A 25,032-nucleotide genomic window follows, 5' to 3' on the forward strand; every position below is an offset into this window, starting at 1 on the left:
ATGCCGAGCAACCATTTAGCCTTTAAGTTTATTTTTATTACCTTAGGACACTTCTGACATCTCGGATATAACGAAACAAAATAATGCAACAGTTCTTACCCATGTTCTGAATATGCCACTGTAAGGCAAAAGTTAAAGCACTGAACCCAGCTAAATGCCACACTTTGTGAATCTTCCCAAAACCTTCGATTGGGCATTACTTTACATTAAATAGGGCTTATGCATCATAAAACTTGAGCAGAATTTTTAACTGTGAAGTACAGGTGTTAAGAAATGTAATGTAAACTGCAAAGCTTGAAGATGACTGCTGAACAAGGAGATATGCAAGTACCAAACAGACACATCACATGTAATTAGAAATCTTCCATTTAAAAAAACAAAAACTTTAATATATCTACAATTCATTTTATTCAATTTCTTACAATATAAACCATTCTATAGATTAAATCAGACTTGTCTCTACAAACTGAGGGCAAAGCTTGCTTAGTAAAATTGTATTTAGATGTTAGATGGTAAAACTGTTATTGCATTCAATGGCATAAAATGGGCGCCGAAAAGGCAGGTAACCAACAGTGTTATAACACCAACATGAAAATAATGCAAAATAAATGTTACTAACACAGGATTGGCAACAAGTGCAAATTATGTTGAGAAAAAAACAAAACAAAAAAAAAAAAAAAACTTATTCTGAGATGATTTCTTCACATTTCCACCATGACCTAATTATTGTGTGCAGCGACCAACATCAGTCTGTGATGCTGATGCAACACTGTTGAAGCACCAAGAAACGTGACATGGCTACACACAGACGTCCGAGTTTTAATGCTACTGCTCCATTTTCAGTTAATCATGATGGCTGCAGGAGAGCCTGGAACCGATCACACAGGGTAAAACATGGGGAAGGCAGAGAAATGTACAACCTGGATGCCATCACTGATATTTAAGGTTTTAGATGAAGAAAAATGTGTATGTTGAAGTTTATTCTCTGACCGAGACTGTGGAGAGTGCAGATCAGTGTGTTACGCCGACTGGGAGCGTGGGGGGCTAGTGAGTCTCTCCGTTAATCGACGAAGTCTCCCCGCGGGGCGAGGAGCACCTGGAGACTCCTCGCTCGGTGTTGTCGGAGCTTGAGCCACTTTGGCTGTGCTGGTCTGCTGAGGCGGTGCTCACTGAGGAAGACGTGGATTTAACTTTCTCCTTAAAGTCTGTGATAATTACAGTCAAGTCTCCGACCGTGACCTCCAGATGCTGGGCGCTGCTCCTGTCTACGTTCTTTAACCTGGGCCTGCTGAGGGAGCAAAACAAACAGGTCAGCCAGTGAGAACTGCTTAGAGCAGTGTTTCCCCAACCCTGGTCCTCAAGAAACGCTACCCTGCATGTTTTAGGCATTTATTTGCTTCAGTCCAGCTGATTTCAATCGATGACTGATTAACAGGAGTTTGGTGAACTGCAATCAGTTGAATTAGGCACATTAAAACAGGGAAACCTCTAAAACATGTAGACAGTGAGCCTTGAGGACCAGGGTTGTGAAACACTGGCTTAGAGAGGACACTAAATATTTCACATTTTAATAATTACCTCATCCTTTTCTGGTTTTTCTTTTTCAGTGTTGTATCTTTGTCACTTCTGTCCTTCTCGGATTTTTCTTTCTTCTCCTTTTTGGGATGCGTCGGCGATGCAAACTGTTGATTTACTTGCTGTGCAACAAGCTGTGCAACGGGTCGTGGCTTTCTGAAAAGGACAGGGGGAAAAAATTTTTAAAAATCTCTTTCCATTTCGTTATACAGTTGTGTTCAAAATGCCTCATTTCCTGTTTTAGAATGACATGTCCTGGCTGAAGAGTTGGCATGAATGATTTGAATGGGATCCAGAATACATGCCTGAGACAGTGAGGAAGAATCTGCAATTTAACTGCAGCAAGTCTGCACCCAAGAGAGATCGTTCTGATGTAGGAAAAGAGCCTGAATCTGCCACTTCACTAATCATTAACCTTTAGAAACAAATATAAAAGAAAATAAAAATACACATCTGCTGAAATATACCTTCTCGATTTTACAAGGATTTCCAGCATCATCACAAATTATACATGTATACACAGCAAATCCTTTACCAGTACGTGTAGAAGACCAGTAGGAAACCAGCAGTCATGACATGCTTGCTTGCCGATTCAGTGTTAACAGAAACAATCAGATCCTTTGGAAAATTAAATCTCCACAGTATATCCTGTGGAAAACATACATTAAACAGTTACCTCTGAAGGGATGGCAGCAAATGTTGCTGGTTATAGTAAACTCCTCTCCAGAAATCAGTATTCTGCAACTGGTTCAACAAACCTTAATCAACTGTGTGCAGGCAGGCTCTTCAAATTCCAGCTAATGACCTCATTATCTGACTCAGGTGTGTTGAAGCAGAGGTACATCAAAAAGTCGGGGGACAGTTTGTCAGGCAACCTCCAATTCACGCCACAAAACACGGTAGCTCAGTTACAACGCCATGAGGTTGTTTCTTATGGTAATGTATTAGGCCTCGCCATTACATGGATTAATTTGAATAAATTGAAATACTTGAAGGGGTCATGCTGCGTTATGCTGAGGAGGAAACGCCCTTGAAACACACCATTAAGCAGATGACATTTTGGCTCCAGACCAACAAGATTAATGTTCTGGAGAGGCCAGCCTAATCCGCAGACCTTAATCAAGTAGTAAACTTGTCAAGGGAAATTAAACATGTTTTGGAGGGGAAAACCACAAAATGCAGAGGAACTGCAGAAACACAGATGTGTAGTTCTTAGAAGCTGTGCTTTAATGACCAATATAACTTTATAAATCATGAAGTTTTTTTTTTTTTTTTTTTTTTTTTTTCAGTTTATGCCATATACGTTTGATTTGGTAAACAAAACAAACGAAAAAGAAAACATTCCTCTCGCCTTCTATTGAGTGGTAAATTAAATTGTTTTCCCTGATGTTTAATTTACATTCAAAGCTGAATTTTTTTCCAATGCTTTCACGTGTATGGAACTAAAATCTATGCATCCTGACCTCACTTATATTTCTCTAAAAACAACTCTTATGCATGTTACTGGAACTGTAGCTACAGGGAGCAGGTTGTTTACGCGATACATTCACCGTGGCCACAGAGGGTAAAGGGTTTGTTCCAACAAATGCTAATTTCTTGCTAAATTTACAATAAATGAAAGAAAACTGGTAGGCCAACAGAAATTACTGTCACGAGGAACGGAAACGTTACTGATCAGGTCAATGTAGCTCAAAGCAAACAGAGCTTGCATGTTGTGTCACTAGCTTGCTAAAACAATTCCTTTAAAGAAGGGTAGCTTACGTTTTTATCCCACCTTTTTGCAGAGAATCAAATATAATGTCAATTCTTATGTGGAGGTGCTCTTGTTGTGACAATAACAAACATCATCATCCGTTACCCAAGCAGAGAGCAGTGGGAGTGCAGGTGTTCAAGAGAAGTCAAGTTGAACATATTCAAAGAGTAAGCGGCTGTGATTCAACAATCAAAGCAGACCATCTGTCAACGGGGGGGAAATTAAATGAAGCAGTGCTAAAAAGCAATGTTTCTGAGTTGACCCTCTTGTCTTTAAGCCAACAGCAGAGGTCTAAAGGAAAGGGTTGCATTAAAGTAGATACTGTTGCATTTGTTTTTTGAACCTTTAAGGATGATATTAACCTATTTAGAATGACTACTTTTTCCTCAATAACAAGAAAGGACCAGCTGTTTGGAAATGTTCCAGACATGATCATTATAAACAGTCATGGCACAGAAACTAAGGGAACAACCATCACTTTTAATAGAGTTGAGACTGCTTTAATGCTACGCTCGCCAAGCTATATGAGCATATTTAGCGGGCCAGCTGGCTGCCCGGACTGGTAGCCTGACTTATTATCAATAAATTACTATCAACTTAATACAAACTCAGTGCTACTCTGAGAAGAATAAAATAATATTTGGGACAATGGCTGATATGGGCATGTTTTCTTGAAAACCCTTACTATTTTTAAAAAGAGGTTGTGTATGTCCTAATACACCTGAAAACAAGTGTAAAGTGTGATTAACTGTAAGTGTACATAAGATATTACTAATCAAAAACCAAAAGAGCTCACAGCTCTGGGATTAATTCAGATAAAGCATCCATGTCCACACAATAAAAGCTAAACTGGATTAGGGTATGTATATGATCAAGAAAAAGCAATCTTCTAGCAAAAGTTAAAACAATCTAACCCTTAATAGCTACGCTAAGATATACAACCAAGGTATGCTTCATTATGCAATTTAAATCCCTCACGCATCTTTAGTCACTGCCACGTGAAGGCGTTTTTCTCAGTGTTAAAGTTGCTGCACTCACCGGGTCGACGTCCCCTTCCTGACATCACACATCAAGCACTTGAACGCCTCGGCGCTGTTCTTAAACGTGCACACGCTGCAGTCCCAGTACCCATCGTCGGTGAACGGCTTGGACTGCCGCTTCGGCCTTCAGACACAAACAAAAACACACACACACGGGCAGCGGAAATTTTAACAATGACAGCTGTGCTTTTTGAACACTAACCGCTATGTGAAAAATAAACACAGTATTTAATTGTTTGGGAAACCATTTCCTGGCCTGAACCGGTCAGGGAGGCACGGAAAGCAGCCACACATTCACACACAAGCAGCAAGCAGCCTGCCGCCATGAACACTTTCAGTACCACACAGCTCCATCCATTCACCGTGCTCTCTGTTCACTAAAAGCCCGTTAAAGTCGTTATTGAAACATACCAGCGAAGCTTTTACCTTGTGGGACTCTTCTTGTCTCCCATTCTACAAAACTAGGCCCTTGAGGAGTTAGAAATGATCAACCGTACAGGTGCGGGGAAAAAAACACGCATTAACAGCTTTTCAGCTGTCGCGGAAACTCCAGTCTGGTGGGCTGGTCACGTGATCCTTGTTCAGCCAATCACATGTGATGTAATCACAACAGCAATAAATGTGACAACACTGATGAAAGGCTTTTGTAATATTAACAGCGCTGTAAACTGAGCAGACGAGACTTCAATTGTGAGGAGAATTGCCCTTGCTGTGACAGAACACCAATCAAAACATCAATATAACTTTCTTTGTATAGAGGGCTAAATGTGCCACAGTTCAGAAATGGATTTATGGTTTATAACATATTCATATAAAAATTAAAATACACTTGTTGATAAATGTAAAATGTCAGTTAAATTAATTTGAATATTATCATACATAATAATATCTGAATAAGTGGACCGATTCGTCCAGAAAGACTTCCTGCTTGCTTGTCATTTACATAAAAAGTCTGTATCTGTTTTGTGTATTTGCTCTGTTGTCTCAAACCCCCAATTGATCTTGGCAGATGGCAGTTGGTACTTCCAGGTTCTGCTGGAGGTTTCTTCCTGTTAAAGGGGAGTTTTTACTCTCCACTGTCGCAACATGCATGCTCAGTATGAGGGATTGTTGTAAAATCAACGACACAAAGCAAGCGACTAGCTGCACATTTGTCCAGGAGGTCTTGATGCGATCTGCTGGGTTTCCTTAAAAAGAAGCCTTTTGAACTAATTTGAACGAATTACTTATGAATAGAGGATGTGTGAATTGTTACTATATAAATAAGTTGAATTGAATAATTTTTCAAGGGTGAAATACATTTTACAATAAACTACATAATTAAATCAATGTTTAAACATTGAATCGTTTATTTTTAAAAATATTTTCTGATTTCCTGCACTTGATCAAAACTGATTTTGTCTATGACAATTATTACAGAAGAAATGTTTACTTATTACTTACTTATTGTATGTTATGTGATTTATATTTATATAACCACATTTATGTACTTGCTTATGCATGAAATGCATCAAATTGCAAAATAAATACTGCAACACATATAAACATGTAAAATATATATGGTATATTTATGTGGTTTACCATATGGTTAAATAATAAATGTATTATTTTACCATATGGGTTTCAAATTCAGTTTTATAACATGAGGAGATACTGAAATGTAGGAAGCAATTCACAAATTACTCTGTAATATAAGTTAATTATATTAATAGAAATAAAATGAAACTGTTTAACTGTAATACAATAAAAAAATTAAAATACAAGTAAATGATTAGGTAAATAAATATATAAACTAAAACTGGGAATTACATTACTTTTAAACAGGTGGAAAAAAAACTACCTTCAAATTAAATGAACTAAAACTAAAAAAAGTCTTTGAGAGGAATACTTCAGCTAATATTGAAGTATATATTTTATACTTATATATTACTTTTATATACTTATAGGTATACAAAGATTTATTTTGCGTGCATCAAGATAATTCTTGATGCATTCTTTATGCACGCAAAAACTATTCGCAGTAATTCACTTTACCTTTTTCCTCCAAAACAATGCCATATCGTGACGTTGTCCAGTGAAACATGAGTCACATAGACCCCTAGAGGGCGCTCACCTTTTTCTAAAACACGTTTTCTTCGCCGAAGAAGAAAACAAGAAAAATAATGGTGTTGCTTCTACAGTGTTCCTAATGTACTTTCTGTTGTAAACAGAGAGGGAAAAATCAGCAAAAAGCAACACGAATTTTACATGCAAACACAGATCGACAGAAAGACAATGTAAGGCAGACCTCTCCGGAAGGGGCGAACTGAGTTCATTATTCGGTGAGTTTCACATGACTTCCGTATGTGCTGCTGCTGCTGCTGTAGCGGGATGTTTTTGCTAATGATGCTAAAACACGCTCGTCAGGTATTCATCAGAGAGTGTCTCGCTTTTTGCGTTGAGGTTTTAAACCTCAAACTATTTACAAATAAAACAGAACACTGACATGTATAATTTTATAATGGAGCTTAACGTCATAGTAGTTACTGAAGCATTTGGATCAGTTTTTTCTTTGGGAATAATTGTGTATCAAACATGTAATCAAAGTTAAAGTTTTACATTTATACTTTTAACACTCCTGCAGAGATTTTTGCAATTTTTGGTAGCTATCAATGGCCTCCTCTCACATTTCTGGATTGATACTTTATCACACTTTTAATCATAATTGCAAGACTTCATTTAAAGTAGCTCGTCTATTAGCATGTGTTTAGCTTTTAAGTGTAGTCCAGGCCTACAAAAGAGTTAAAGTCGAGGTTTTAGCTAGTGCCATTCGTTGCGAGTCAAGTTAGCCTGTGTTATCTCCTGTAAAATCAGCGTTGATGCACATTTGATATTTGGTTCCTGTTAGAACAACCAGTTGTATCCAAATTTCAACCATCTAGCATGATACTACCACACTTAAAAGCTGTGGTTAAAAAGCACCGCCTTGTTCTCCATACATGCTTCACGTCATTGTAACCTAATAATCTTTTTCACATCTCTACATAAAACATTTCTTCAGAGCATTTTGACCCTCCACTTGAAATTGCAATCACGCTGCTGTTACAACAAGCCAGTTGTTTCAGTTAATGGCAGACATGAACATTTGTAACTGTTCCTGAAAACCCTAACCTAAGGTCTTTCATCTGTGGTGACATTTTGCATCTTGGTACAGAGTTGGGGAAATTTGAAGACTCAACTAAAAACTTTGTATTTAAGTACAGTTCAATCTCAAGATGTTTGGAAATTGATCCAAAAGACTTTCCCCAAATTACATAAATCTATAAGTCTTTTCACTGAGTTCCTTGGATCTTGTAGCGCAATAGTCCTTGGATTGTTTAGCTACTGGGATAAATCTGAACTATTTCGCTGAAGGAAATCAACAATTAACAAGCCATAGTGTCCTGCTGTGTTGAACTGAGCTGAGACACTTGTGTGAGATTGCAAGTTCCACACTGTGATAACTTGGCTTTATTTAAAAATAATTTCATCTTTATGTATTTACTTGATAGGTTCATTTTTCTCAACTGAGGCATCGTCAGCAGACGGACCAGAGAAACTAACCTGAAAGTAAGTGTCATTAACAGCATTTTACTTGCTTTTGCATCCAAATCTCATAGAGGTCATCTTCAAAACATGAACACCTTCCAGAAAATATCCAGCAACTTGGAGACAGAAGGAGGTTGTAATTTCTTTAAAAAAGACAAACTGAATACAAATTTCTTCCTCATAAGCACTGTTAAAATTTATCATTGGATTCCAACCTTTAAACAAGTACTACAGGCGTACATCTTATGTTTTCTGTCATTGCTTTTTGTAGTGGCTTATCAGCATGGTCGAAAATCTATCAGAGAGGCATATGAAGAGCGCTTTGCCCCAACGGATGCGAGAGAGGTACGCCAAACGGTGGCTTTGCCATGCCTGTTGGCATGCAGCGTTGTCGTTGTTACTGGCGTTATAGCTGCATTATACTAGAGTCATTTCAATAAAATGTCAAAACTGGTCCTTTCAGGTAATAGTTCATCGAGTTGTCAATATTATTGACAAGAGGAACCCTATACCACACCCGGGTTTGGAATTTGACAGAGGATATGAGGACCAGCGGTACTTAGGCCCTCGCAGCTACCAGAGTGGAAGAGGATATCACAGCGAAGACGGTTATCCACCTGACGACAGTCAGTACTATGACGAAAACCCAAACTATGGCAGCTATCGAAGAAATTCTTCACCACATCAAAATGTAAGTCAACTGAAAGGACATGACCATGGTTGGAACGGAGTACTCTGATTTAAAAAAAAAAAAAATTTTTTTATGGCATGCTAATAGAACACACACTACTGATTGAATCAAACTTTTTTTTTCCTTTACTGCATTTCTAGCACCTTGTAAAAAAATTACAGCACTAAAAGGAGGTATAAGTATTAGCTAATCGACTGTGACAAATTTTTATCTAAGAAACCATCAATCGGCAATTAATAACAAGTAAGATAAATGAATGTAGTCGCTGCCATGTCATTAACTGATTTGCAATTTGGGCTAACAAATAATTGAACTGAATTGAATAATTGAAATAAGTGACTGATGATTGTCGGCCCATTTATTCCTCTCTGTGGAATTTCTTATGTTCTTCACAGATACCCAGGAATTTTTTTCAAACACGATTAAAAATCTAAATTAGCTGCATTTTTCTAGTGGTTATATTTTGTCATATTAAAATGTTTTTGTTTGTTTGTTTGTTTTACAGGAAGCCTCATACCCCCAGCAGAGTTACAGCAGAGATGACTTGAGGCATCAGCTAAGCTCAAGGTAACTTTGTTTTTCTCTCCTGGCTAGTACAACCTCCACTGCAGTTATGTTGTAATTCACCAATTTGTCCACTAGATGGCCGGAGACTTCTGTTCTATGGTGATGAACATGAGAAGCATTCATGAGCCTTTTCTTTTCATGTAATAAGCATGGAGCTTATTAATAAATATAGTTGCATCAAGCTTTACTTTTCTTTTGCATTTTTCTTTTAGCATTCCGCTAAACGGAAAGAATATGGTTCTGCTACTTTAAAAATTGGTTCGTAGATAGCTATCGAGATAAAAAAAAAATGTTTATGTATACAGATAAAGTGTTCTTAATTGCAGAACTCAGGAATAGAAATGAAATCCCTCTCAGAGCATCGGAGCGATTCAGCAATTATAATGACTCCATCAACAAACCTCTTTCCTTGCTGCTTGTGCATACCAGCAGCTTCTGGTAGCAGTATAGGAGTCATGCCAGGCCAAAGAAGAGGACAAAGGGCACTAGTGTCTACTCACTTAGCCAAACACCCCTCCACTCACTTCACCCCCACTCCACACTTTGCCCCTCTCTGAGAGGAGAACCAGCTGGACAGCTTCTTCTCCAGGCAAACACACACGTGTGTGTCTGTGGACTTCTTAAATAAAAATTGATGTATGGTTTTGAGGATTAACCTCCTATCTGTCGACTTTGGCCTGCTTAGCTCTCAAAGGCATTTCAATAAGATTTAAACAACATTCATTTTCAACGTTACTGGGAAATTTGATCTGATCTTACCTACAGAGATTCCCAAGGCTTTCAAACAGAGTAACTAGAAATGAAATACTCTTTTTCTGCCATTTAGCAAGAGCAATGTGTTGTCGAACACCACTTGTAGGTGGCAAAATGTGGGTACTATTTTAAAAAAAAAAAGTAAAACGTTTTGGCTAAAATTTTAATCTCAACCCTGAAGGATGAACCTAATTTTACCCAGAATGCTTGTCTTTTCCATTTCAATTTATTAAAAAAAATGTCCCTGATTTCAGGAACAGGAGCAGAGGTCATAATCTCCGAAAGAGAGGTCGAGGGAGTGGTCCTCCACCAAGGTGGGTGTCAGACATGTCGCTAACTTCACGAATCGTGAGCAGCAGAGTTCACAAATAGTTGGTTTTGTTAACAGGACTGATAAATTGCTGTTTTTTTTCTACTTGTGAAGGGAAATTACCAATTAGTTTTCAACTTCCCTTTGTTTATGTAATGCCTTGCAAAAGTTTTCAGAACCATGCAGCTCGGGTCGGATGAAACCAAAAATGAATTTTTTTTTCTCTCCACATGCATGTTTTCTTTTTTTTAGCTCCAAAATCCATGTTGTTCACTTTATTCCTTTCCCTAAAAGCCTCGGCGTGATGTGCTTTTCAAGTACACACTAACTTTGATATGTAACATGAATTTACTCTCATTTAATATTTGATATGAAAAAAAAAATGTCCTGAACCTCAGATGTAAATAGGTCAATTTGTCACTGCACTGCTTAATGTTTATGCACTAGGGAGGATTATGAGGACTACAGGTCCTCTAAATCCTTGGTCATCACTCGGGAGCGCTCACCTGGAAGGAGGGAAGGCCATCCGCCCGTCCGATCCGGATCCAGCACCAACAGGAGCTCCTCTCCCGACAGGGACAAAGGCTACACGTACCAGCAAAAGCGTAAGTGCGGCCAGATGAGTGACGCTCCTGAAAACGGTTAGCCCTCAGGTTTGCTCTGATTTGGTTTTCATTAAACAATTTCTCAAATGCCTTAAAGATCACACAGAGTTGGCTTTCTCACTTCATTTACGCCAGAGCAAAACTATCCGGTGAACCGAAACACGAGTCAAACTGGTGTTAATCCCGATTGAACCCATCGTGAACTCTCTCCTCCGCTGTGTTTCGTCTTCGATTGTAAATTTGTGCTCGGAGCCCGGCACTAATGAATTTGACTGCCTGACCCGGTGACCAATGGCTTTTATGACATCTCGTAACAGACTGCCACTTTGAACCATCTGACACTCGGTTATAAGGCACAACCTGAAGGTTTCGACTTAAGACTTAAAGCGCAAGCAGATCACAGAAGGAGCACAGCACGTTAACACTTTACACGACACGTAACCAGTGAAAAATAATTCTCCTGTTGCAGCTGCAGCAGCAGAACAAAAAAAAACATTCCCATGTTTCAGAAACGCAACAATTAAAACAAAGGAATTCAGTCATTCCAGATAAGGCATCTGTTTTTAGAGGAGGTGTGTAATGTGAAGGGTCAGGGTGGGCTGTAACATGTTGGGATGTTAATTACATGAACACAACACAAACACACACACACGCACACACACACACACACACACACACACACACAAAGGCTCTGTTAAAGGCTGGGAAAAAGGATACCTTCGGTTTATTGGGGTGGTTTGTCATGGGATGCACAACGTGACCTTTTCCTCACCGAGCGAGCAGTAAACGCGCAGCCTCAACCATGTCTCCGCAATCACTTTCAGTCTGTTATTTTACTTAATTTTGTTTTGGCTTTGGTAGCTGGACTAATAAAATAGGTTAAATAACCTCCACAAAGATTTGTTTACTTCAAAACAGGTGAGAGGACAACGCATATTTAAATTTGTGGATTTTGGTTCCGTCGTGTGTGAACTAGGAGCAGATATCACTTTACTTGGAAGCGATTTATTGTTTCTGACGAGATTCATTCATAAACAAAGACTAACTGGTAGGTTTTTGTTTTGGAAAAATTTGACCGATTACAGTTACCACCACCAAACACAAATAACAATTATAATAGAATACTCGGAAATCTTTAACCCGCCCAGTAACAGAGGGTATTGTCTCTATGTCACATCTTCATTATTGGATCTTGAGTTTCTTTGCTTGTTTTTTTTCCCGCCTTAGTTTGCGAAGGAACAAAAGTAGCAGCTCAGAGGAATCGGTAACTTTTCACCAAGATGTCGGCGTACAGTTTGTTTGAAGCAAAACTTTGACCCGATCGGGTATTTGTGCCTCTAACTACGCATGGAAAACCTCAACATTACCTCACTCTAATCACAATAAAACACTTTTCGTGGTTTCAAACGATGACAAAACGGCCGACGTTTATCTACGTTCTCTTTTAAGTGAAAGCGGTGTGGCCAAACGGGGACAATTTCCAAACGGCTGAATTGCACAAAATCATTTTTCTTTGACTTGAGAGGCCCCCCACAATTAGAGTTAAAAAAAAAAAAAAAACAGATGAGAGACATTTGCAACTTCATCTTCATGCCATGACTTTATTATTGTGGAGGGATAAAGGAGGCATTGTGGGCTAATGTCAAACAATGCAGTTCAAGGAGGGAAGAAAAAGCCATAACGAGCATTGCAGTCCCTATATGAAGAAACATGCTGCGTTTAATGCGACATTCGTTCCAGACGACGACCCACAAAGACGTTCCTCCGGGCTTCGTTTTAATAGGGAGAAGAGTAATTGAGAGAGCGCTGCGGCCACCCTGACTGTAGTCGCCTAATTTTTGTCAGACCTTTGTGTTTACTGTTGGAATATGAGAGTGATTATGAACTGTAGCCCTTCCATGATTTTGTCTCCGTAGACAACAAGTCCAACACAGCAAAGAGCTACACTCCCAGCAGCTCTGCAGAGGGCTCTCCTCACCGCTCGCTCTCTGCCAAGGTAAAATATTTGATCTGCACGCATTCTGTACAAGTCTATACGGCGCTGTGCAAAAGTTTTAAGCCACTCTTTAGTTCTTCCGAAGAGTCAGACTCGCATGGTTTCGTTTACCGTGACGTTGATTATTAGTTCTGCCGTTTTTCTGTAGGTTTTCTCGCTGCTTTTTCACTCGTTTTCTGTTGTTATGTGTAACTATGAAAGCATTTTCAGCAGAATGTTGTGGGGAAAATAGATGCCGATCTAAACTTTTTTTTAATTTTTTTTTTATGTGGATCCATTTTGGTTCAACTATAAAATAATGAAAAATGTTGCCTTTGTGACTAATAAAGTATGAAAACAGTTTTTTGGGGGTAATTTGTATGTTTACTGTCACATGAATTTGTTTTGTCACTTTACTGATTGGTTCAGCAAAAATGGAAGTTTTAAAATGTTCTTATTGCATACATTCAGACAGCTCAAGTAGGTGAGATATTAAGCAAAAGCATTTATAAGTCTATGCAAACACTGACTTTGTCAAAGATGCAAAGTCTTTTGATATTTGCTTCATATTTTTCTCTTTGTGCACCCTAAAGTCACCCTAAATAACACCCAAAATAATCTCTTTAATGTACAAAGTTTTTGCTGAACATAAGTATAACTTTTTTGCATAATGTCTGTCAGGATGCTGTTATCAGAAAGCTATTCCTAGGCCTTTCCATTGGCGTGCAGACCGCTTAATAAGAGACACATGCAAACAAGACACTGGCACCTGTAAGAGAGCAGACTTGTCTCTATTCGAAAGGCTTTGAAATCGGAGCCAGTTTCTAAACCTGTGGACCTCTGCTTTGACCCTCGACCTTTGGCCTGCCAGGAAAAACCATCAGCATCTGCAGCAGAGACGGAGGAGGTCGCGGCTGCCAGCACGGAGCCAAAGCTGACGCCAGAGGAGGACTTAAAGGCACGTCGATCGGAGGCCATTAAGGCTAAAGTTGCCGAAATCGAGAAGGTAAGAACATTTACTAGGAAAGTGGCAAAACCTTTGTGACTCCTGTTGAAGCTTTTGGACCCTGAACTGTATTTTTGATTTAGAATGGAAAATGTTTAGAACTGAAATATTCTCCAGAAATGTTGGACAAATCTGCCAGTAAGTTAATACCGTTGCTCATTTTTACCTTCAGATTTGTCTTTTTTCTTGAATGTGACCAATGACGTTGCTGTCTTTGTAAACTCAGCCCCAATTAATCTCTTCCCCAATTCCTGCTTGCACTCCGTACCCACATGTTGCCATTTTGACCCTTCTGATGGTGTTTTTGCACCCATAAACAAACTGTTTTCTCCCCACGTTTTATAACCATTGTGTATTTCGGCTATGTTTGTGTTGCAAATGTTGGCAAAATTTTGTCGATGTTTGTTTCACGCAACAAGTCGTTAAGTAACACTCTGCGCCACCGTCCCCCTACCACTTCCTGTTGTCTTGTTCGTCTTTTCTGCCAGTGGTAACAGCTGGCTGTTGATCACGTGACTCGTGTGACACGGAAAAAGCGTTCCCACTGTAGTTTTGTGAAAGTCTAATTCCGATACCGGAAAAACCACCTCATCCTAGCGCAAAAGCTTTTTATTGAAAAATGTGTGTTTTCTTCTTTTTTTTTCATATTATTTTTTTATTTATCAATTTCCATTAAATGTATTTATTTTCGGAATTCCAATTTGCGTAATTATATGGTCAACGGAAACAGAACATCTTATCTTTTAAAGAATTTTTTTTAATCAAATCCTGACAAAATGCTGAAATCCAATCCAACATAATTCACCTGTCATATTTATAAAATATGAAATATGACTTCCATCTACTTGATTTATCCAGCGGGTGCAAATTAATACATCGTTATCCTCCTTTCTAGCATTAATTTAGACTCATTTTGACATTTTTCTAATGCATTTTTATTGCATTATTGATACATGTTGCAGCCTACCTGTAGTCAACTGACCAGCAGTGCACAGCGCTCATTAAAATGACTATATACTGTATAAAAGAAAATAGTGTAAAATTTTTAAAGGCTCTAAAAAAAGAAAAAATTGCCTATGAGAAGTGTGTCCTGTTGATGAAAAGTCTGACAAGGAAGCAGGAGAGTTCTCAGCTCCTCAGATCGAGACTTCTGTTGAGGCCGTGCTATTCGGAGCTGCACGTTTTTCCCGCTCATTCATCACTTTACGCTACAGTACCACTTATCTGTTCCCGTTAAAGCGGGGCAGGAATTGCCCTGCAGGATGCAGGTGGCCCACCCACACTGTGGTGCATCCCTTGGCGTTAGTGCACACATGCTCACCCTTTCCTTTCCAGCTGTCTCCACAGACATGGTGAGAGAATGAAACTCTGACTGCTCCTTTACTGTAACATCTGGCCCAGGTGTTGTGAAACACACACACACACACACACACACACACACACACACACACACACACATATGTTACTGTTCTGAACGGGCTGATCAGGTGGTGGGCAGAACCGGATCACCGGCTCTTCACTTTGGTTTGAAAGAGTTGCTCCTATTGGTTGCTGTCAAGGAGAACAGGACCAAAGCATCCTCACTAAGGTTTTGGGCTGATATGATTAATCCATATTTAATCTATTTATTGTTAACTGAAGCATGGAGACAAAAAGAGGCTATTTACTGAAAGAATGACACATTCAGAGCAAAGAAAAGGTCAAATCTGTACAAAAATATATAGATTTTGTATTTATTTAAGATGAATTAAGAAAAAAACTACCCAAAAACCATGTGGCATAGTTTTTGCTTTGCCCAGTTCAAATTCTCTGAAAGAAAATGTATTAATCGCCTTTTGCTATCCGGTTATTAATCAGTTAATCAAAGAAAAAAGAAAAAAAAAAGTCAACAGATCAAGCAGGAAGAACTGAGCTTTTCATATTTTGATGTTTTTGGAAAAGTATTGTATTTCACTTCAAGTATGGTATTTCATTTGTATCCTTTGCTACAAATGATTGCGAATTGCATTTTAGGCAATAAAATGTTTATTTTCTCATTTAAAAGAGAAATTGAATTGTTTATTTGTTAATTTTTAATGTATTTATAATATTGTCTAAAAAAAAGACAAAATTGAATTTCTACTTTACTAATTTATTTGATTTGATTAATCGTCAAAATAACTAATTAATCGATAACTAAAATAATTGTTAGTAGTTGCAGTTTCTTTTTTTTTCTTAAGAGACGAACTTTAGTACAGCATTGCGAAGTGAAAGAGAAATCATGACCTAAACAAAGTGTGGGAATATTTTTCCAGGAACTCCTTTCATCCGGTGCAAATGAAACATGTCCATTTGGACTATTACGCCGACCACTGTGAGGTCCAGTTTGAAGCCTGAGAGATTAAAACGGCTCTTTTAATATCCCATAATGCGTCCCAGCCCTCAAATCATTACCCTACTTCCCTTATTATCCAGGACCCCTGCCTGCCTCGCTGCTCGTTTGAACTCACAAAAAAGTCCATGCAGGACCCCATGTGTGCATCTTGAACTGCCCAACCCCCACACGGTACTCCAGCAACGCTCCTCAGCATGTTCACGACTTGGACCTCGGCAAACATCCTATTTGCGTACAAGCCCGCTTTTCGAGGTTCCTCTTTCAGGACCCCAGGTTTGCCGTTGCTCCAGGGGCCCGCTGTCCGTCCTGTGTGGCCCCGTTCTATCAAGCTCTAAGATCAGCTTGTGGCTCCTAGTTTCAAGAGGGAACTAGTGAAGGAGAACTTTTTTTCTCACTTCCTAAAGAGTGTACGAGGGTCTTAAGTAAGCCTGTCTCAATTAATCGTGTGATAAATTAAAAATGATTTTGATAATTTCTAATCTGATGATTGATATTTTTTGAAGGGCAATTTTGTTTCGACCTCATAATCCATTTTATTGATAGTTTTGGTTGTGTGTCTGGTTCTTATTTCCTTTTTATTTATTGTTTTTCATTGTTTTATTTTGAATATTTAAAATGTGTTCCAATTGCAGTGTTAGTATTAATTGAAAATTGTCTCAAAGCGACAATATTACCTTCATTGCAGTAATTTCTGGGACGATTTGTTGTCCAGCACAATTTATCATTGCGACAGGCCTAGTCCGAAGCACCCTGACTTGTTCTTTTGAGTAACACGGGAGAGGGTTTTCACGAGACTTGAAATCTGTTTGGAATTATTACAAAATCAACCACAGGGTGCACTGATTTATCGGCCAGCTGATTTATTGGTGCCAATTTCCTTAATTTTGAAAGATTGGTGATTGGGCCGATTTTTACATGTGAAGCCGATCTTATCCACCGATGTTATCAACCTCGGCAAAGGTCTAAAAATCTACCGCTGTGCTTTTCTTTTCTCCTCTGAGAGAGGTTTGACTGACAAACCGGCTGACCAGGTCATGTCTGCACATTTACAGTTAACAATTGTTAACCATTGTTGCCAATTCAGCAACTTTCTTGATATATTGAGCAAAATTTCAGACTAAAAACTGGTATCGGCCAAAATCGGAATCGGTAAATTAGACTTTTTAAAAGATCGGTAATCGGCGATCGGCCAGACAACTGCAATTGGTGCACCCCTAACTATAACATGGAGTGCAGACTGCTTTAAAAAATGACTTGTAGGACAAACTGTGCAGACTAGTGAAATATCTTAACTCTTGAGTCATGTTGAAGCCTCTTTTTGTGAAGCAGTGTTAAATCTTTGAAATGTGCATAAAAGTATGCGCACCTCTTAAATGTGCATATTTTTGTCATGTTGGGATTCTGTGGAATAGACCAACACAAAGTGTACCATAATTAAAGTGAAGTGGAAGATAAACAGCAAATGCTTTTCAAACTTTTTTAGATCTAAACCTGACAAATTGCTTGTTGCACCTGAACTTCCCTACCTATGGGCAATAAAGTCTCTTCTATTTATTTGTATTCATGCGCCTTGACTCTGCCATCTCTTGTGCAACGTGGCTTCAGACGTCACCAGCTGCGCATAATTATATTTCACTGTAAACATGGTTTGTTAAAGCCTCAGAAGTTTGTTTGAAAACTTGAGTTAAAAAAAAAAAAAAAAAAAAAAAAAAAAAACTGGTACCATCAAGACCAAAAAGTACGGCAGACAGGTTAACTTTAAAGTTGTGGATAATAAAAGATGAAAAGAGTTTGGAACAACTGCAAACGAGACATGACCCCCCCCAAGTCTTTAGGAAAAGTGGCAGAATCAATAAGGATACTGCAGTATAGTGGGTGGGTCAAAAATGTTGAGATGTTCTGCATCCACTTTGACTGAGCCAGAACTATTCGGTTTAAAAAAAAAAAGTGGTTCTACACACTCTATGCCGCATTTTTCGAGAGTCTTATTCATGAACTAAAAAGAAAGTTTCAAACGATGTGTTGTTTTTCTGTCACTTCTCAGTTATGTGGTAGTTTATGCTGGTATATATCACATGACAAAACACACTGACGTTTGTGGCTGTAATGTGCCTGTGAAAAAAGTCCAAAGTTGTTTGACTGCTTTTCTGTGTAATGGCAAATAATAAAGCGAACATTTAATTACTCTCAGCAGTGTAGCTTGGGAGATAAAAGGAGAAGACTTTGTTTAGAGAGATGGCAAACATACAATCAACAGTGAAGTGATTTGGAAGGGTTACTGGTTTGTGGGACATGATGTTTGTGTCCCACTTAGCATCTGTTTTCTCTTTCATCTCTAAACCAGAAACGGGTTTTGTCGTCCTTGTGCTTAATTTCTGCGAGGACATCGAGACGATGAGCAATGGCGCAATGGCCATTCCCTTTTTTTCTCGCTGAGAGAGAACCGAGGAGTCGACTTGCACTGCTGAATGAGGCTGACCCTGAGCTCAGCTGGCCACACGTGTTGTGAGTGCCCCACTTCCTTGTGGTCAGGCTAAACACTGTCATTACGCAGGGCCTCAAAATCGCTCGACATGATCTGCAGACATAAAAGCATGCATTTGAGTCCAAACATCTCCCACAGTCTGGAATATTTCTGTCAGAGTTGATTGGATTCGCCTTTCCCAATGCGTGTGGTTGTTCGTGTACAGTGCATATTGTCCTACGGCCATGCTAACCTTACTATAATAAGTAAAGCAATTGGTGTTTTCCCATATATTCTTTAGTGTTGCAGAGGATATTGACCCTTTGCAAGTGACGTCCCACTCTTCGGAAAGTGGCCCACTCTGCCATGACGCACCGCGGATGCATTACTGTAAAGCTTGTCAAAAAGAAGAAGGTGTCGGTCTGTTCCTAAGCTAGCTATTCACAGCTTTTCTAAGTACCGCTCTCTACGAGCAACAACTAGACGTGCTTCTTCCACAGATAAATTCGCTCGACTTGAACAAGTTGACGCCACGGCTGTATCGGCAAAAACAACCAGGGAAAACAGTCACAACCGCTCCATTCAGTGCTCCCATTCCTTTCTTCTGACGTCTCGGGTGATTAAGTGACGAACTTAATTAAATAACGCCACAGAATATGACACCTGGCTGCTATGTCAACATAAAGATAACACATTATCACGGTGTTGAAACAGGATCCAAAAACATGTTATATCATTTCTTTGAGCAGAAAAATAGCAATAATCCCTATTTCTGCTTAAAGAAATTCACATACTGATAAGTATAGCCCTGTAATGTTTTACTAAGGGTGCAGTGAAGTACATCAAGTGTGGCAGGTCGAGGTTAACCCTGTGCCTTTATGCGTCTGAACTGCCAAGCGAGGTGGTCTCACAGCTGACCTGGCAGGTATGTGTGAAGAGCGAGGTGGGCACCGGTAACCCTCCACTGTAACAGCCATCATCCATTCACTAAGCTGGCCTGTTGGAGTTTATGTGCAAACAATCAAAGGTGGCTTGAAGAAGGAAATGTCTCTGCAGACGTATTATGAGTAGCTTAAAATGAAACTGTTGTATGATCTCTTGGTGGCTTGATTTGTTTCTTACTTTTTCTTTTTATCTTCTATAATAACAAAGAACTCAGCTGTGTTTTTGTCTACCCCTGACTTGTTCTGTCCTTAAATGCAGCTTTTTTTTTTTTTTTTTTTTTTGGGTTGTCCTGTGGTGAACAGTTTCCATCCTCATTGTTCCAGGTTAAACGTCACGTTGTTGGTGTTTCTTTGTCCTTCTCTGTGTATTTAAAGACCCAACCCTTTTTGAGCTTCCGCTCAGATTTTCTTTATTTTGAACGTCCTTCATAAAATTTGACTCGCTCTGAGCGGGACACGCTAAGATAAGTTTGTTGTTTTCGACCAGACCGACTGCTATTGGCAGGTGATGACAAAAAGGAAAAAGGAAAAATAATGTAGACTTTATGAGTAGAGCATTTTATAATGCAAGGTTTGAGTAATAAATATTAAATGAAGAGGTCATTTAAGCCCTGAGGTCCCGTAGTGCTCTTGGGTCGTATGGCGTAGCCCTAAACCTCTTGTCAGCTTCAATAAAGGACCTCATTTTCCATCCCCAGGTGATAAAGACATCGCGAGATTGCACCTGGAACTCTGTATAAAGAACTTAACAACCATCTTAGGCTAGCAGTAAAATCTGAGGGGGATGTGAAAGCTTTTGGCAAAGTAGTGTGAAAGAATGCTACTAACAGACTGACACCTTGCGCTCCTTTTCTTATTGGGCAGACATGCCCTGGAATCGGCGCATACACTCTCATTCACACACCTGTTTCACGGAATACATCCATAAAGCAGACCTGGGGTCATTAGGGTCGTGGTTAGACATGAGGCGGTTCATTGAATTTAAGCAGTGGTGTGACAGAGGCACTCACTTATGAGGTTAACGTTTATGCTTGGTTGGTGATAAATCTTGATACCTGTCCTTCTTTTAATCCATCTGTCATCCAGGAGGCACTGGTTTACAAATTATTTCTGCCTTGCCACAATTTTTTGTTCTGGATTTCTTAGCATCCTGGAGGAGTCTGGAATTTTATTTAAGCATTATATATATATATATATATATATATATATATATATATATATATATATATGTGTGTGTGTGTGTGTGTGTGTGTTTTTTATAATTCATAAACAGGCAGAAATTTACAGAGAAATTTTTTTTATCCTGGAGAATTGCAATACTGTGATCATATTGCCCATTGATCATAATAAAGCTTTTGTTGCCATTTTTATCAATAAAGTAATGATATGTACAAAGTAAGTTTTTACCTTAACTTAATATTGGGTTTGACAAGTAAACAATAGATTGTGATTTAACTTTACTGTGACTTCATTTTTTGTTCTGTATTGACTTTGCATGTCTTAATCTTATTCTTTATTCTGTGCAGAATTACAGGCAGGACTGTGAAACATTCCGCACAGTGGTGAAGATGCTGGTAGACAAGGAGCCCAGTTTGGACGGTCTGCTGCAAGCTCCGCTGGACAAGAACTTGTTGGAGATCCGGCAACACTGCCTAGACGCCATTAAAAGCTTCGTGGTGGAGCTGGACGAGATCTTGGAGCAGCCGGACGCGACAGCCTGACATAGTCATGGCAGGCTGCTAAAAATGACAATGTAAAGTCACTTGGACATGAGCTGGAAATCTGAGGACTGAAAAAAAAAATCTAATCTTTTATTCATGTTTTTCACATATTCTGTTAATCATAATTCTACAGATGGAAGGTTTTGTGAATAACTAAAAATGTTACAGTGAAGTACATACAGTATTGATGAATTAGAAAGCAACCAAATCTAAAAAAAAATATTTTTAGCAAATCATATCCATACCAACTTTGAACTTTTACTTGTATTTGTACCGTGAATTGTGTTACCAAAACTACTTGAGATGAAATAACATTCAGGTTCTAGCAGAACTTCTTAATGATGTATTATAATGATTTTTAGGAGAATTTTTTTTTCTTTCTTTCTTGTCTTTGCTTGTTCAGCTGTAAGTGCAATTAACTTCAATAATTAGTGTACAACTTTATTGCTGCTTGCAATGTGAGCATCCTTTAGTGTTCATGTGTTTTCGTCTGATTCTGAATTGAAGTTTTCTTCTTTTTGTTTCAAATTCATAACTTTTGAAATAAACAAATCCCCTTTTCCTTTACATTATAAGTTTTAATATATCTTGCAACAGCACAAAAATCATTATGTAGACATATTTTATTACCGTTATCAATTATGGCCTTATTTTCCGGTTTGTACAATGACACAGTATATGTTGAATGGTTGCGATACAATGAAACCATTGGTACACTCCTTGGTGAAGCAGTGTAATACACACAGTGCTTTTGAATTACTCACGCAAGCCTGGAAGCAACACAATTGAAGAGTCGCAGCCTGCTTAAATCCACATTTAATGATCCCGAACCAACTACCAGTAGTTTGGGATCTATGCTATTTGTTCCAAAGACCATCAATAGTAATCTCATTTTCCATTCAGCAGTTTATATATCACAATAGCATTTTAAATAAGCACTAGCACTGTTTAGATTGTGTGTTATAAATATGTATTACAATAAAATAACTTTACTGGTTGTTTTGTAATGCCACAGACATATAGTGTCCAACACCACTACCTGGGTAAAGTGAGTGCTGTAAGGCAATATATAGCAAGCAAACTGCTATTGTACTTTAAATGATTAATGAAAGAAACGATTGTAAGTGGCAGCATTACATAAAGCTCAGCAAAGCCTATGAAATTATACAATTTTTCCCTTTTCGTCCTTTTTTCTTTTTGGACTTGGTCCACTGGTCGTAAGGAGGAGCAGACTTGCCTGCAACGGGGCTGGCCAAGTCGTCAGTGTAATAATGTCTGTGCAGTCTTGCCTGAGGTATAGGCTGTCCCAGAAAAAAGCCTTCTTCCTCTGAATCAGAAGATGAAGAAGAACATGTAGAACACCAGTCATCATCATCGCCGTACAATCCCAAGAACCTTCCCCTATCCGGGCCCTGTACTCTGTAGTCCGACATAGCTGCTGGATTGAGGTGACCATGGAAGACTTGGTGTCCCTTTGGTCCAAGCGAACTGCCTCTATGGTCCATCTTGTAGCACACTGGTGCTCTTTCCTTGGGTAGCAGATTAAGAGCATTGTCAGATCGAGACTTGCGACTGCGACGCCTCCTGTGGTGGTGACTATGGCGACCAGATTGAAGGTTGTGCCCCTGGTCATCAAAATTGTACACTCTCCTGCGAGTTCTTTCACTCATAGGGGGCTGACGTAACGGAAGGCCGCCATAATGGCCATTGTCCACCACATCGTCTGAGAACTTGACTTGCTGGGGCCTAGACTGTGAGCGTGCCCTCCTCAGGGCAGGCACGTGAGGTTTTGGCCTTTCCTGCAATGGGACTTCTGCTACTTCTGTAACATCTTCCTCCAGACTTTTTAGGGAATTTGCACTTCTATGTAGCATGGACGAGTTGAGGGTACCCATGTTGCTGGTTTTATCACAGTCCTCTGCCTCATAGTCATGAAGTGCCTGGAGAGAATACACTTGAGGCCTTGCTTTATAATCACCACATACCGAAGCCCCTGGAGAAGAGACAAACCAATTACAAACAGTCTCAAGATGAAGACAGGAGTCTGTCGAGACATTTTCTTTTATGTCTACTCACCAGTGATATTGGAGAGAGCAAGAGACTCCACGGAGTCCCGAGCACTCTGATCAGTTTTCTTGAACTCCGTTGTGATGCACTCCAAAGAGTTGGCGTACCACTGTGGCTCCTCTCCAGGTAGACCTCCTCCGGCACTCTGATCCAGCTCCAGCTCTTGGATTTTCCTGCTGCTCGCTGGTCCCGGATGGCTACCGTACGCAGAGTCCCCCAAGCCATCCTGTGATTGTGTCCAGTACATGTCGGCTTGGTACTTCTTACTGACCAAGCCTTTTTTTTTTGATGACTCCTGCTTGGATTTAATGTCCATTTCAGCTATCCAGAAATCTGTGGGTCTAGAGTCAGTAGTTTGCTGAAAAATTCCATGATCGCCAAACTTTAATAATAACTGGGTCATATAATCTTCATGTTCAGCCCACTCCTCCTCCTGGTCCTCTGGTACCTCGGCCTCCTCTCCACGCTCCCTCCACAAATGCTCATCTGACAAGTTCAAGTGAGTCATTTTCGTCAAGGTGTCCTCAGCATTTTCACTAATTCCTGGGAACTTATAGTTGACAGAGGGAGAGAAGAGAAGTGACTGTCTGCACTGGTCAGCTGAGCGACTGCTCTTGCCCAACCGAACGCTGCAGCGGGATTCACGTGAACGCGCTGACTGGAAGGCGGAGTCGGAAGAATCGGAGGCATGGACATCTTCCCCAAGAGCGCAGGCCTTGGAGCAGTAAATGCGACCCTGGTGTGGCAGGAAAGGACAACCGATGAGAGAACTCTTGCATTGGCCACAGCTGAAACAGTTCTCGGTGGCGTGCCAGTGGAGCCCATCGTAGGTCATCTGAGCATGATCAACGCCTGAACAGAAGGAAATATGAACATAAGCAAGGTGGAGTGCGTCGGTTTTTGTAAATCTGTGAATTTATGTAAAATACATGTCCTACCAATGTGTTCTCCACAGGCCTCACAATATTCTGCATAGAGCGATTCAAAGCAGCCACAACAGTACGGTCTACCGTCCTTCATGATGTAACGCTGCCCTCCAAGAATGATCTCACATTCAAAACAGGAGAAGTGCTTCATATGCCAGTGACGGCCCTCCGCCTCTGTGCATTCATCAGCAAAGATGATCTATGGTGAGAAAAACCCCCCACAAATGCATTGAAAGAGAGAAATAGCAGTTACCAACAGAATAAAGACTTGAAGTTGGTTTTACTAAATATCACTCTTGCGGTTGTACCTCATCACAGGCCGAGCAGCGTGGTTTGAGCAACTCAGCATGATGCCTTCCACAGTGGATCTTTCCGTCATGGTAAAAGTAGATCAAATCCACCAGCAGTTCGTTGCATGTTGAGCAGGCAAAGCATGCTGGGTGCCAGCACAGCCCAGGACTCGCCCTTGAGGCAAACACTCCCATTTCCCCGCCGTTCATATCCTCACCGCACTGCAGTTAAAGGCATAACAGGCTGATTTTAACATATGGAATTACATATCACTTGTACTTCAACTTCCTTATTCAGAGAAAAGTCAAGGCTATCGTTGGCAAAATTGATGCAGTGTAAAGGGTTAATTAAATCCCATTTGTATGTTCATTGAAATATGGATTTTTTTTATATATTTTTTTTT

At 39.6% G+C, this 25,032-nt stretch overlaps 3 protein-coding genes across 5 annotated transcripts in view; 1 reads left to right on the plus strand and 2 right to left on the minus strand.

Annotated features, from left to right (window-relative positions):
* Positions 1-14: 14 nt before the first annotated feature.
* Positions 15-4,938, minus strand: LOC106909531 (YY1-associated factor 2-like). Its single transcript, XM_014975919.2, has 4 exons — positions 4,795-4,938; positions 4,367-4,492; positions 1,579-1,731; positions 15-1,288 (listed from the first exon to the last, which is right to left on the minus strand). The coding sequence occupies exons 1-4, from the start codon at positions 4,818-4,820 to the stop codon at positions 1,045-1,047; spliced, it is 549 nt and encodes a 182-aa protein (XP_014831405.1). The 5' UTR covers positions 4,821-4,938; the 3' UTR covers positions 15-1,044.
* A 1,555-nt stretch (positions 4,939-6,493) lies between these two features.
* LOC106909530 (uncharacterized) lies at positions 6,494-21,912 on the plus strand. 2 transcript variants are annotated; one of them, XM_088006471.1, is made up of 10 exons: positions 6,494-6,689; positions 7,899-7,956; positions 8,207-8,280; positions 8,399-8,626; positions 9,132-9,193; positions 10,201-10,260; positions 10,704-10,861; positions 12,778-12,857; positions 13,639-13,842; positions 21,151-21,912. In XM_088006471.1, coding segments are annotated over exons 2-10 (1,062 nt in total). In that variant the 5' UTR covers positions 6,494-6,689; positions 7,899-7,955; the 3' UTR covers positions 21,346-21,912. The 2 variants fall into 2 exon arrangements, with proteins under 2 accessions (XP_087862597.1, XP_014831402.2); XM_014975916.2 differs by having other exon boundaries at positions 13,708-13,842.
* prickle1a (prickle homolog 1a) overlaps positions 21,903-25,032 on the minus strand; it is a 29,170-nt gene continuing 26,040 nt past the window's right edge. For both annotated transcript variants that reach the window (XM_088006470.1, XM_014967004.2), the window contains exons 5-8: positions 24,647-24,850; positions 24,351-24,537; positions 23,422-24,264; positions 21,903-23,338 (exon numbers count right to left, since the gene is read on the minus strand). In XM_088006470.1, coding sequence (XP_087862596.1) covers positions 22,500-23,338; positions 23,422-24,264; positions 24,351-24,537; positions 24,647-24,850 — 2,073 coding nt within the window. In that variant the 3' untranslated portion in view covers positions 21,903-22,499. The remainder of the gene's footprint in view (positions 23,339-23,421; positions 24,265-24,350; positions 24,538-24,646; positions 24,851-25,032) is intronic.

This window comes from Poecilia mexicana, unplaced genomic scaffold (genome assembly GCF_051168715.1).
Source record: "Poecilia mexicana isolate PSO_F unplaced genomic scaffold, ASM5116871v1 scaffold_6, whole genome shotgun sequence".
NCBI classification, from domain to species: Eukaryota; Metazoa; Chordata; class Actinopteri; order Cyprinodontiformes; family Poeciliidae; genus Poecilia; species Poecilia mexicana.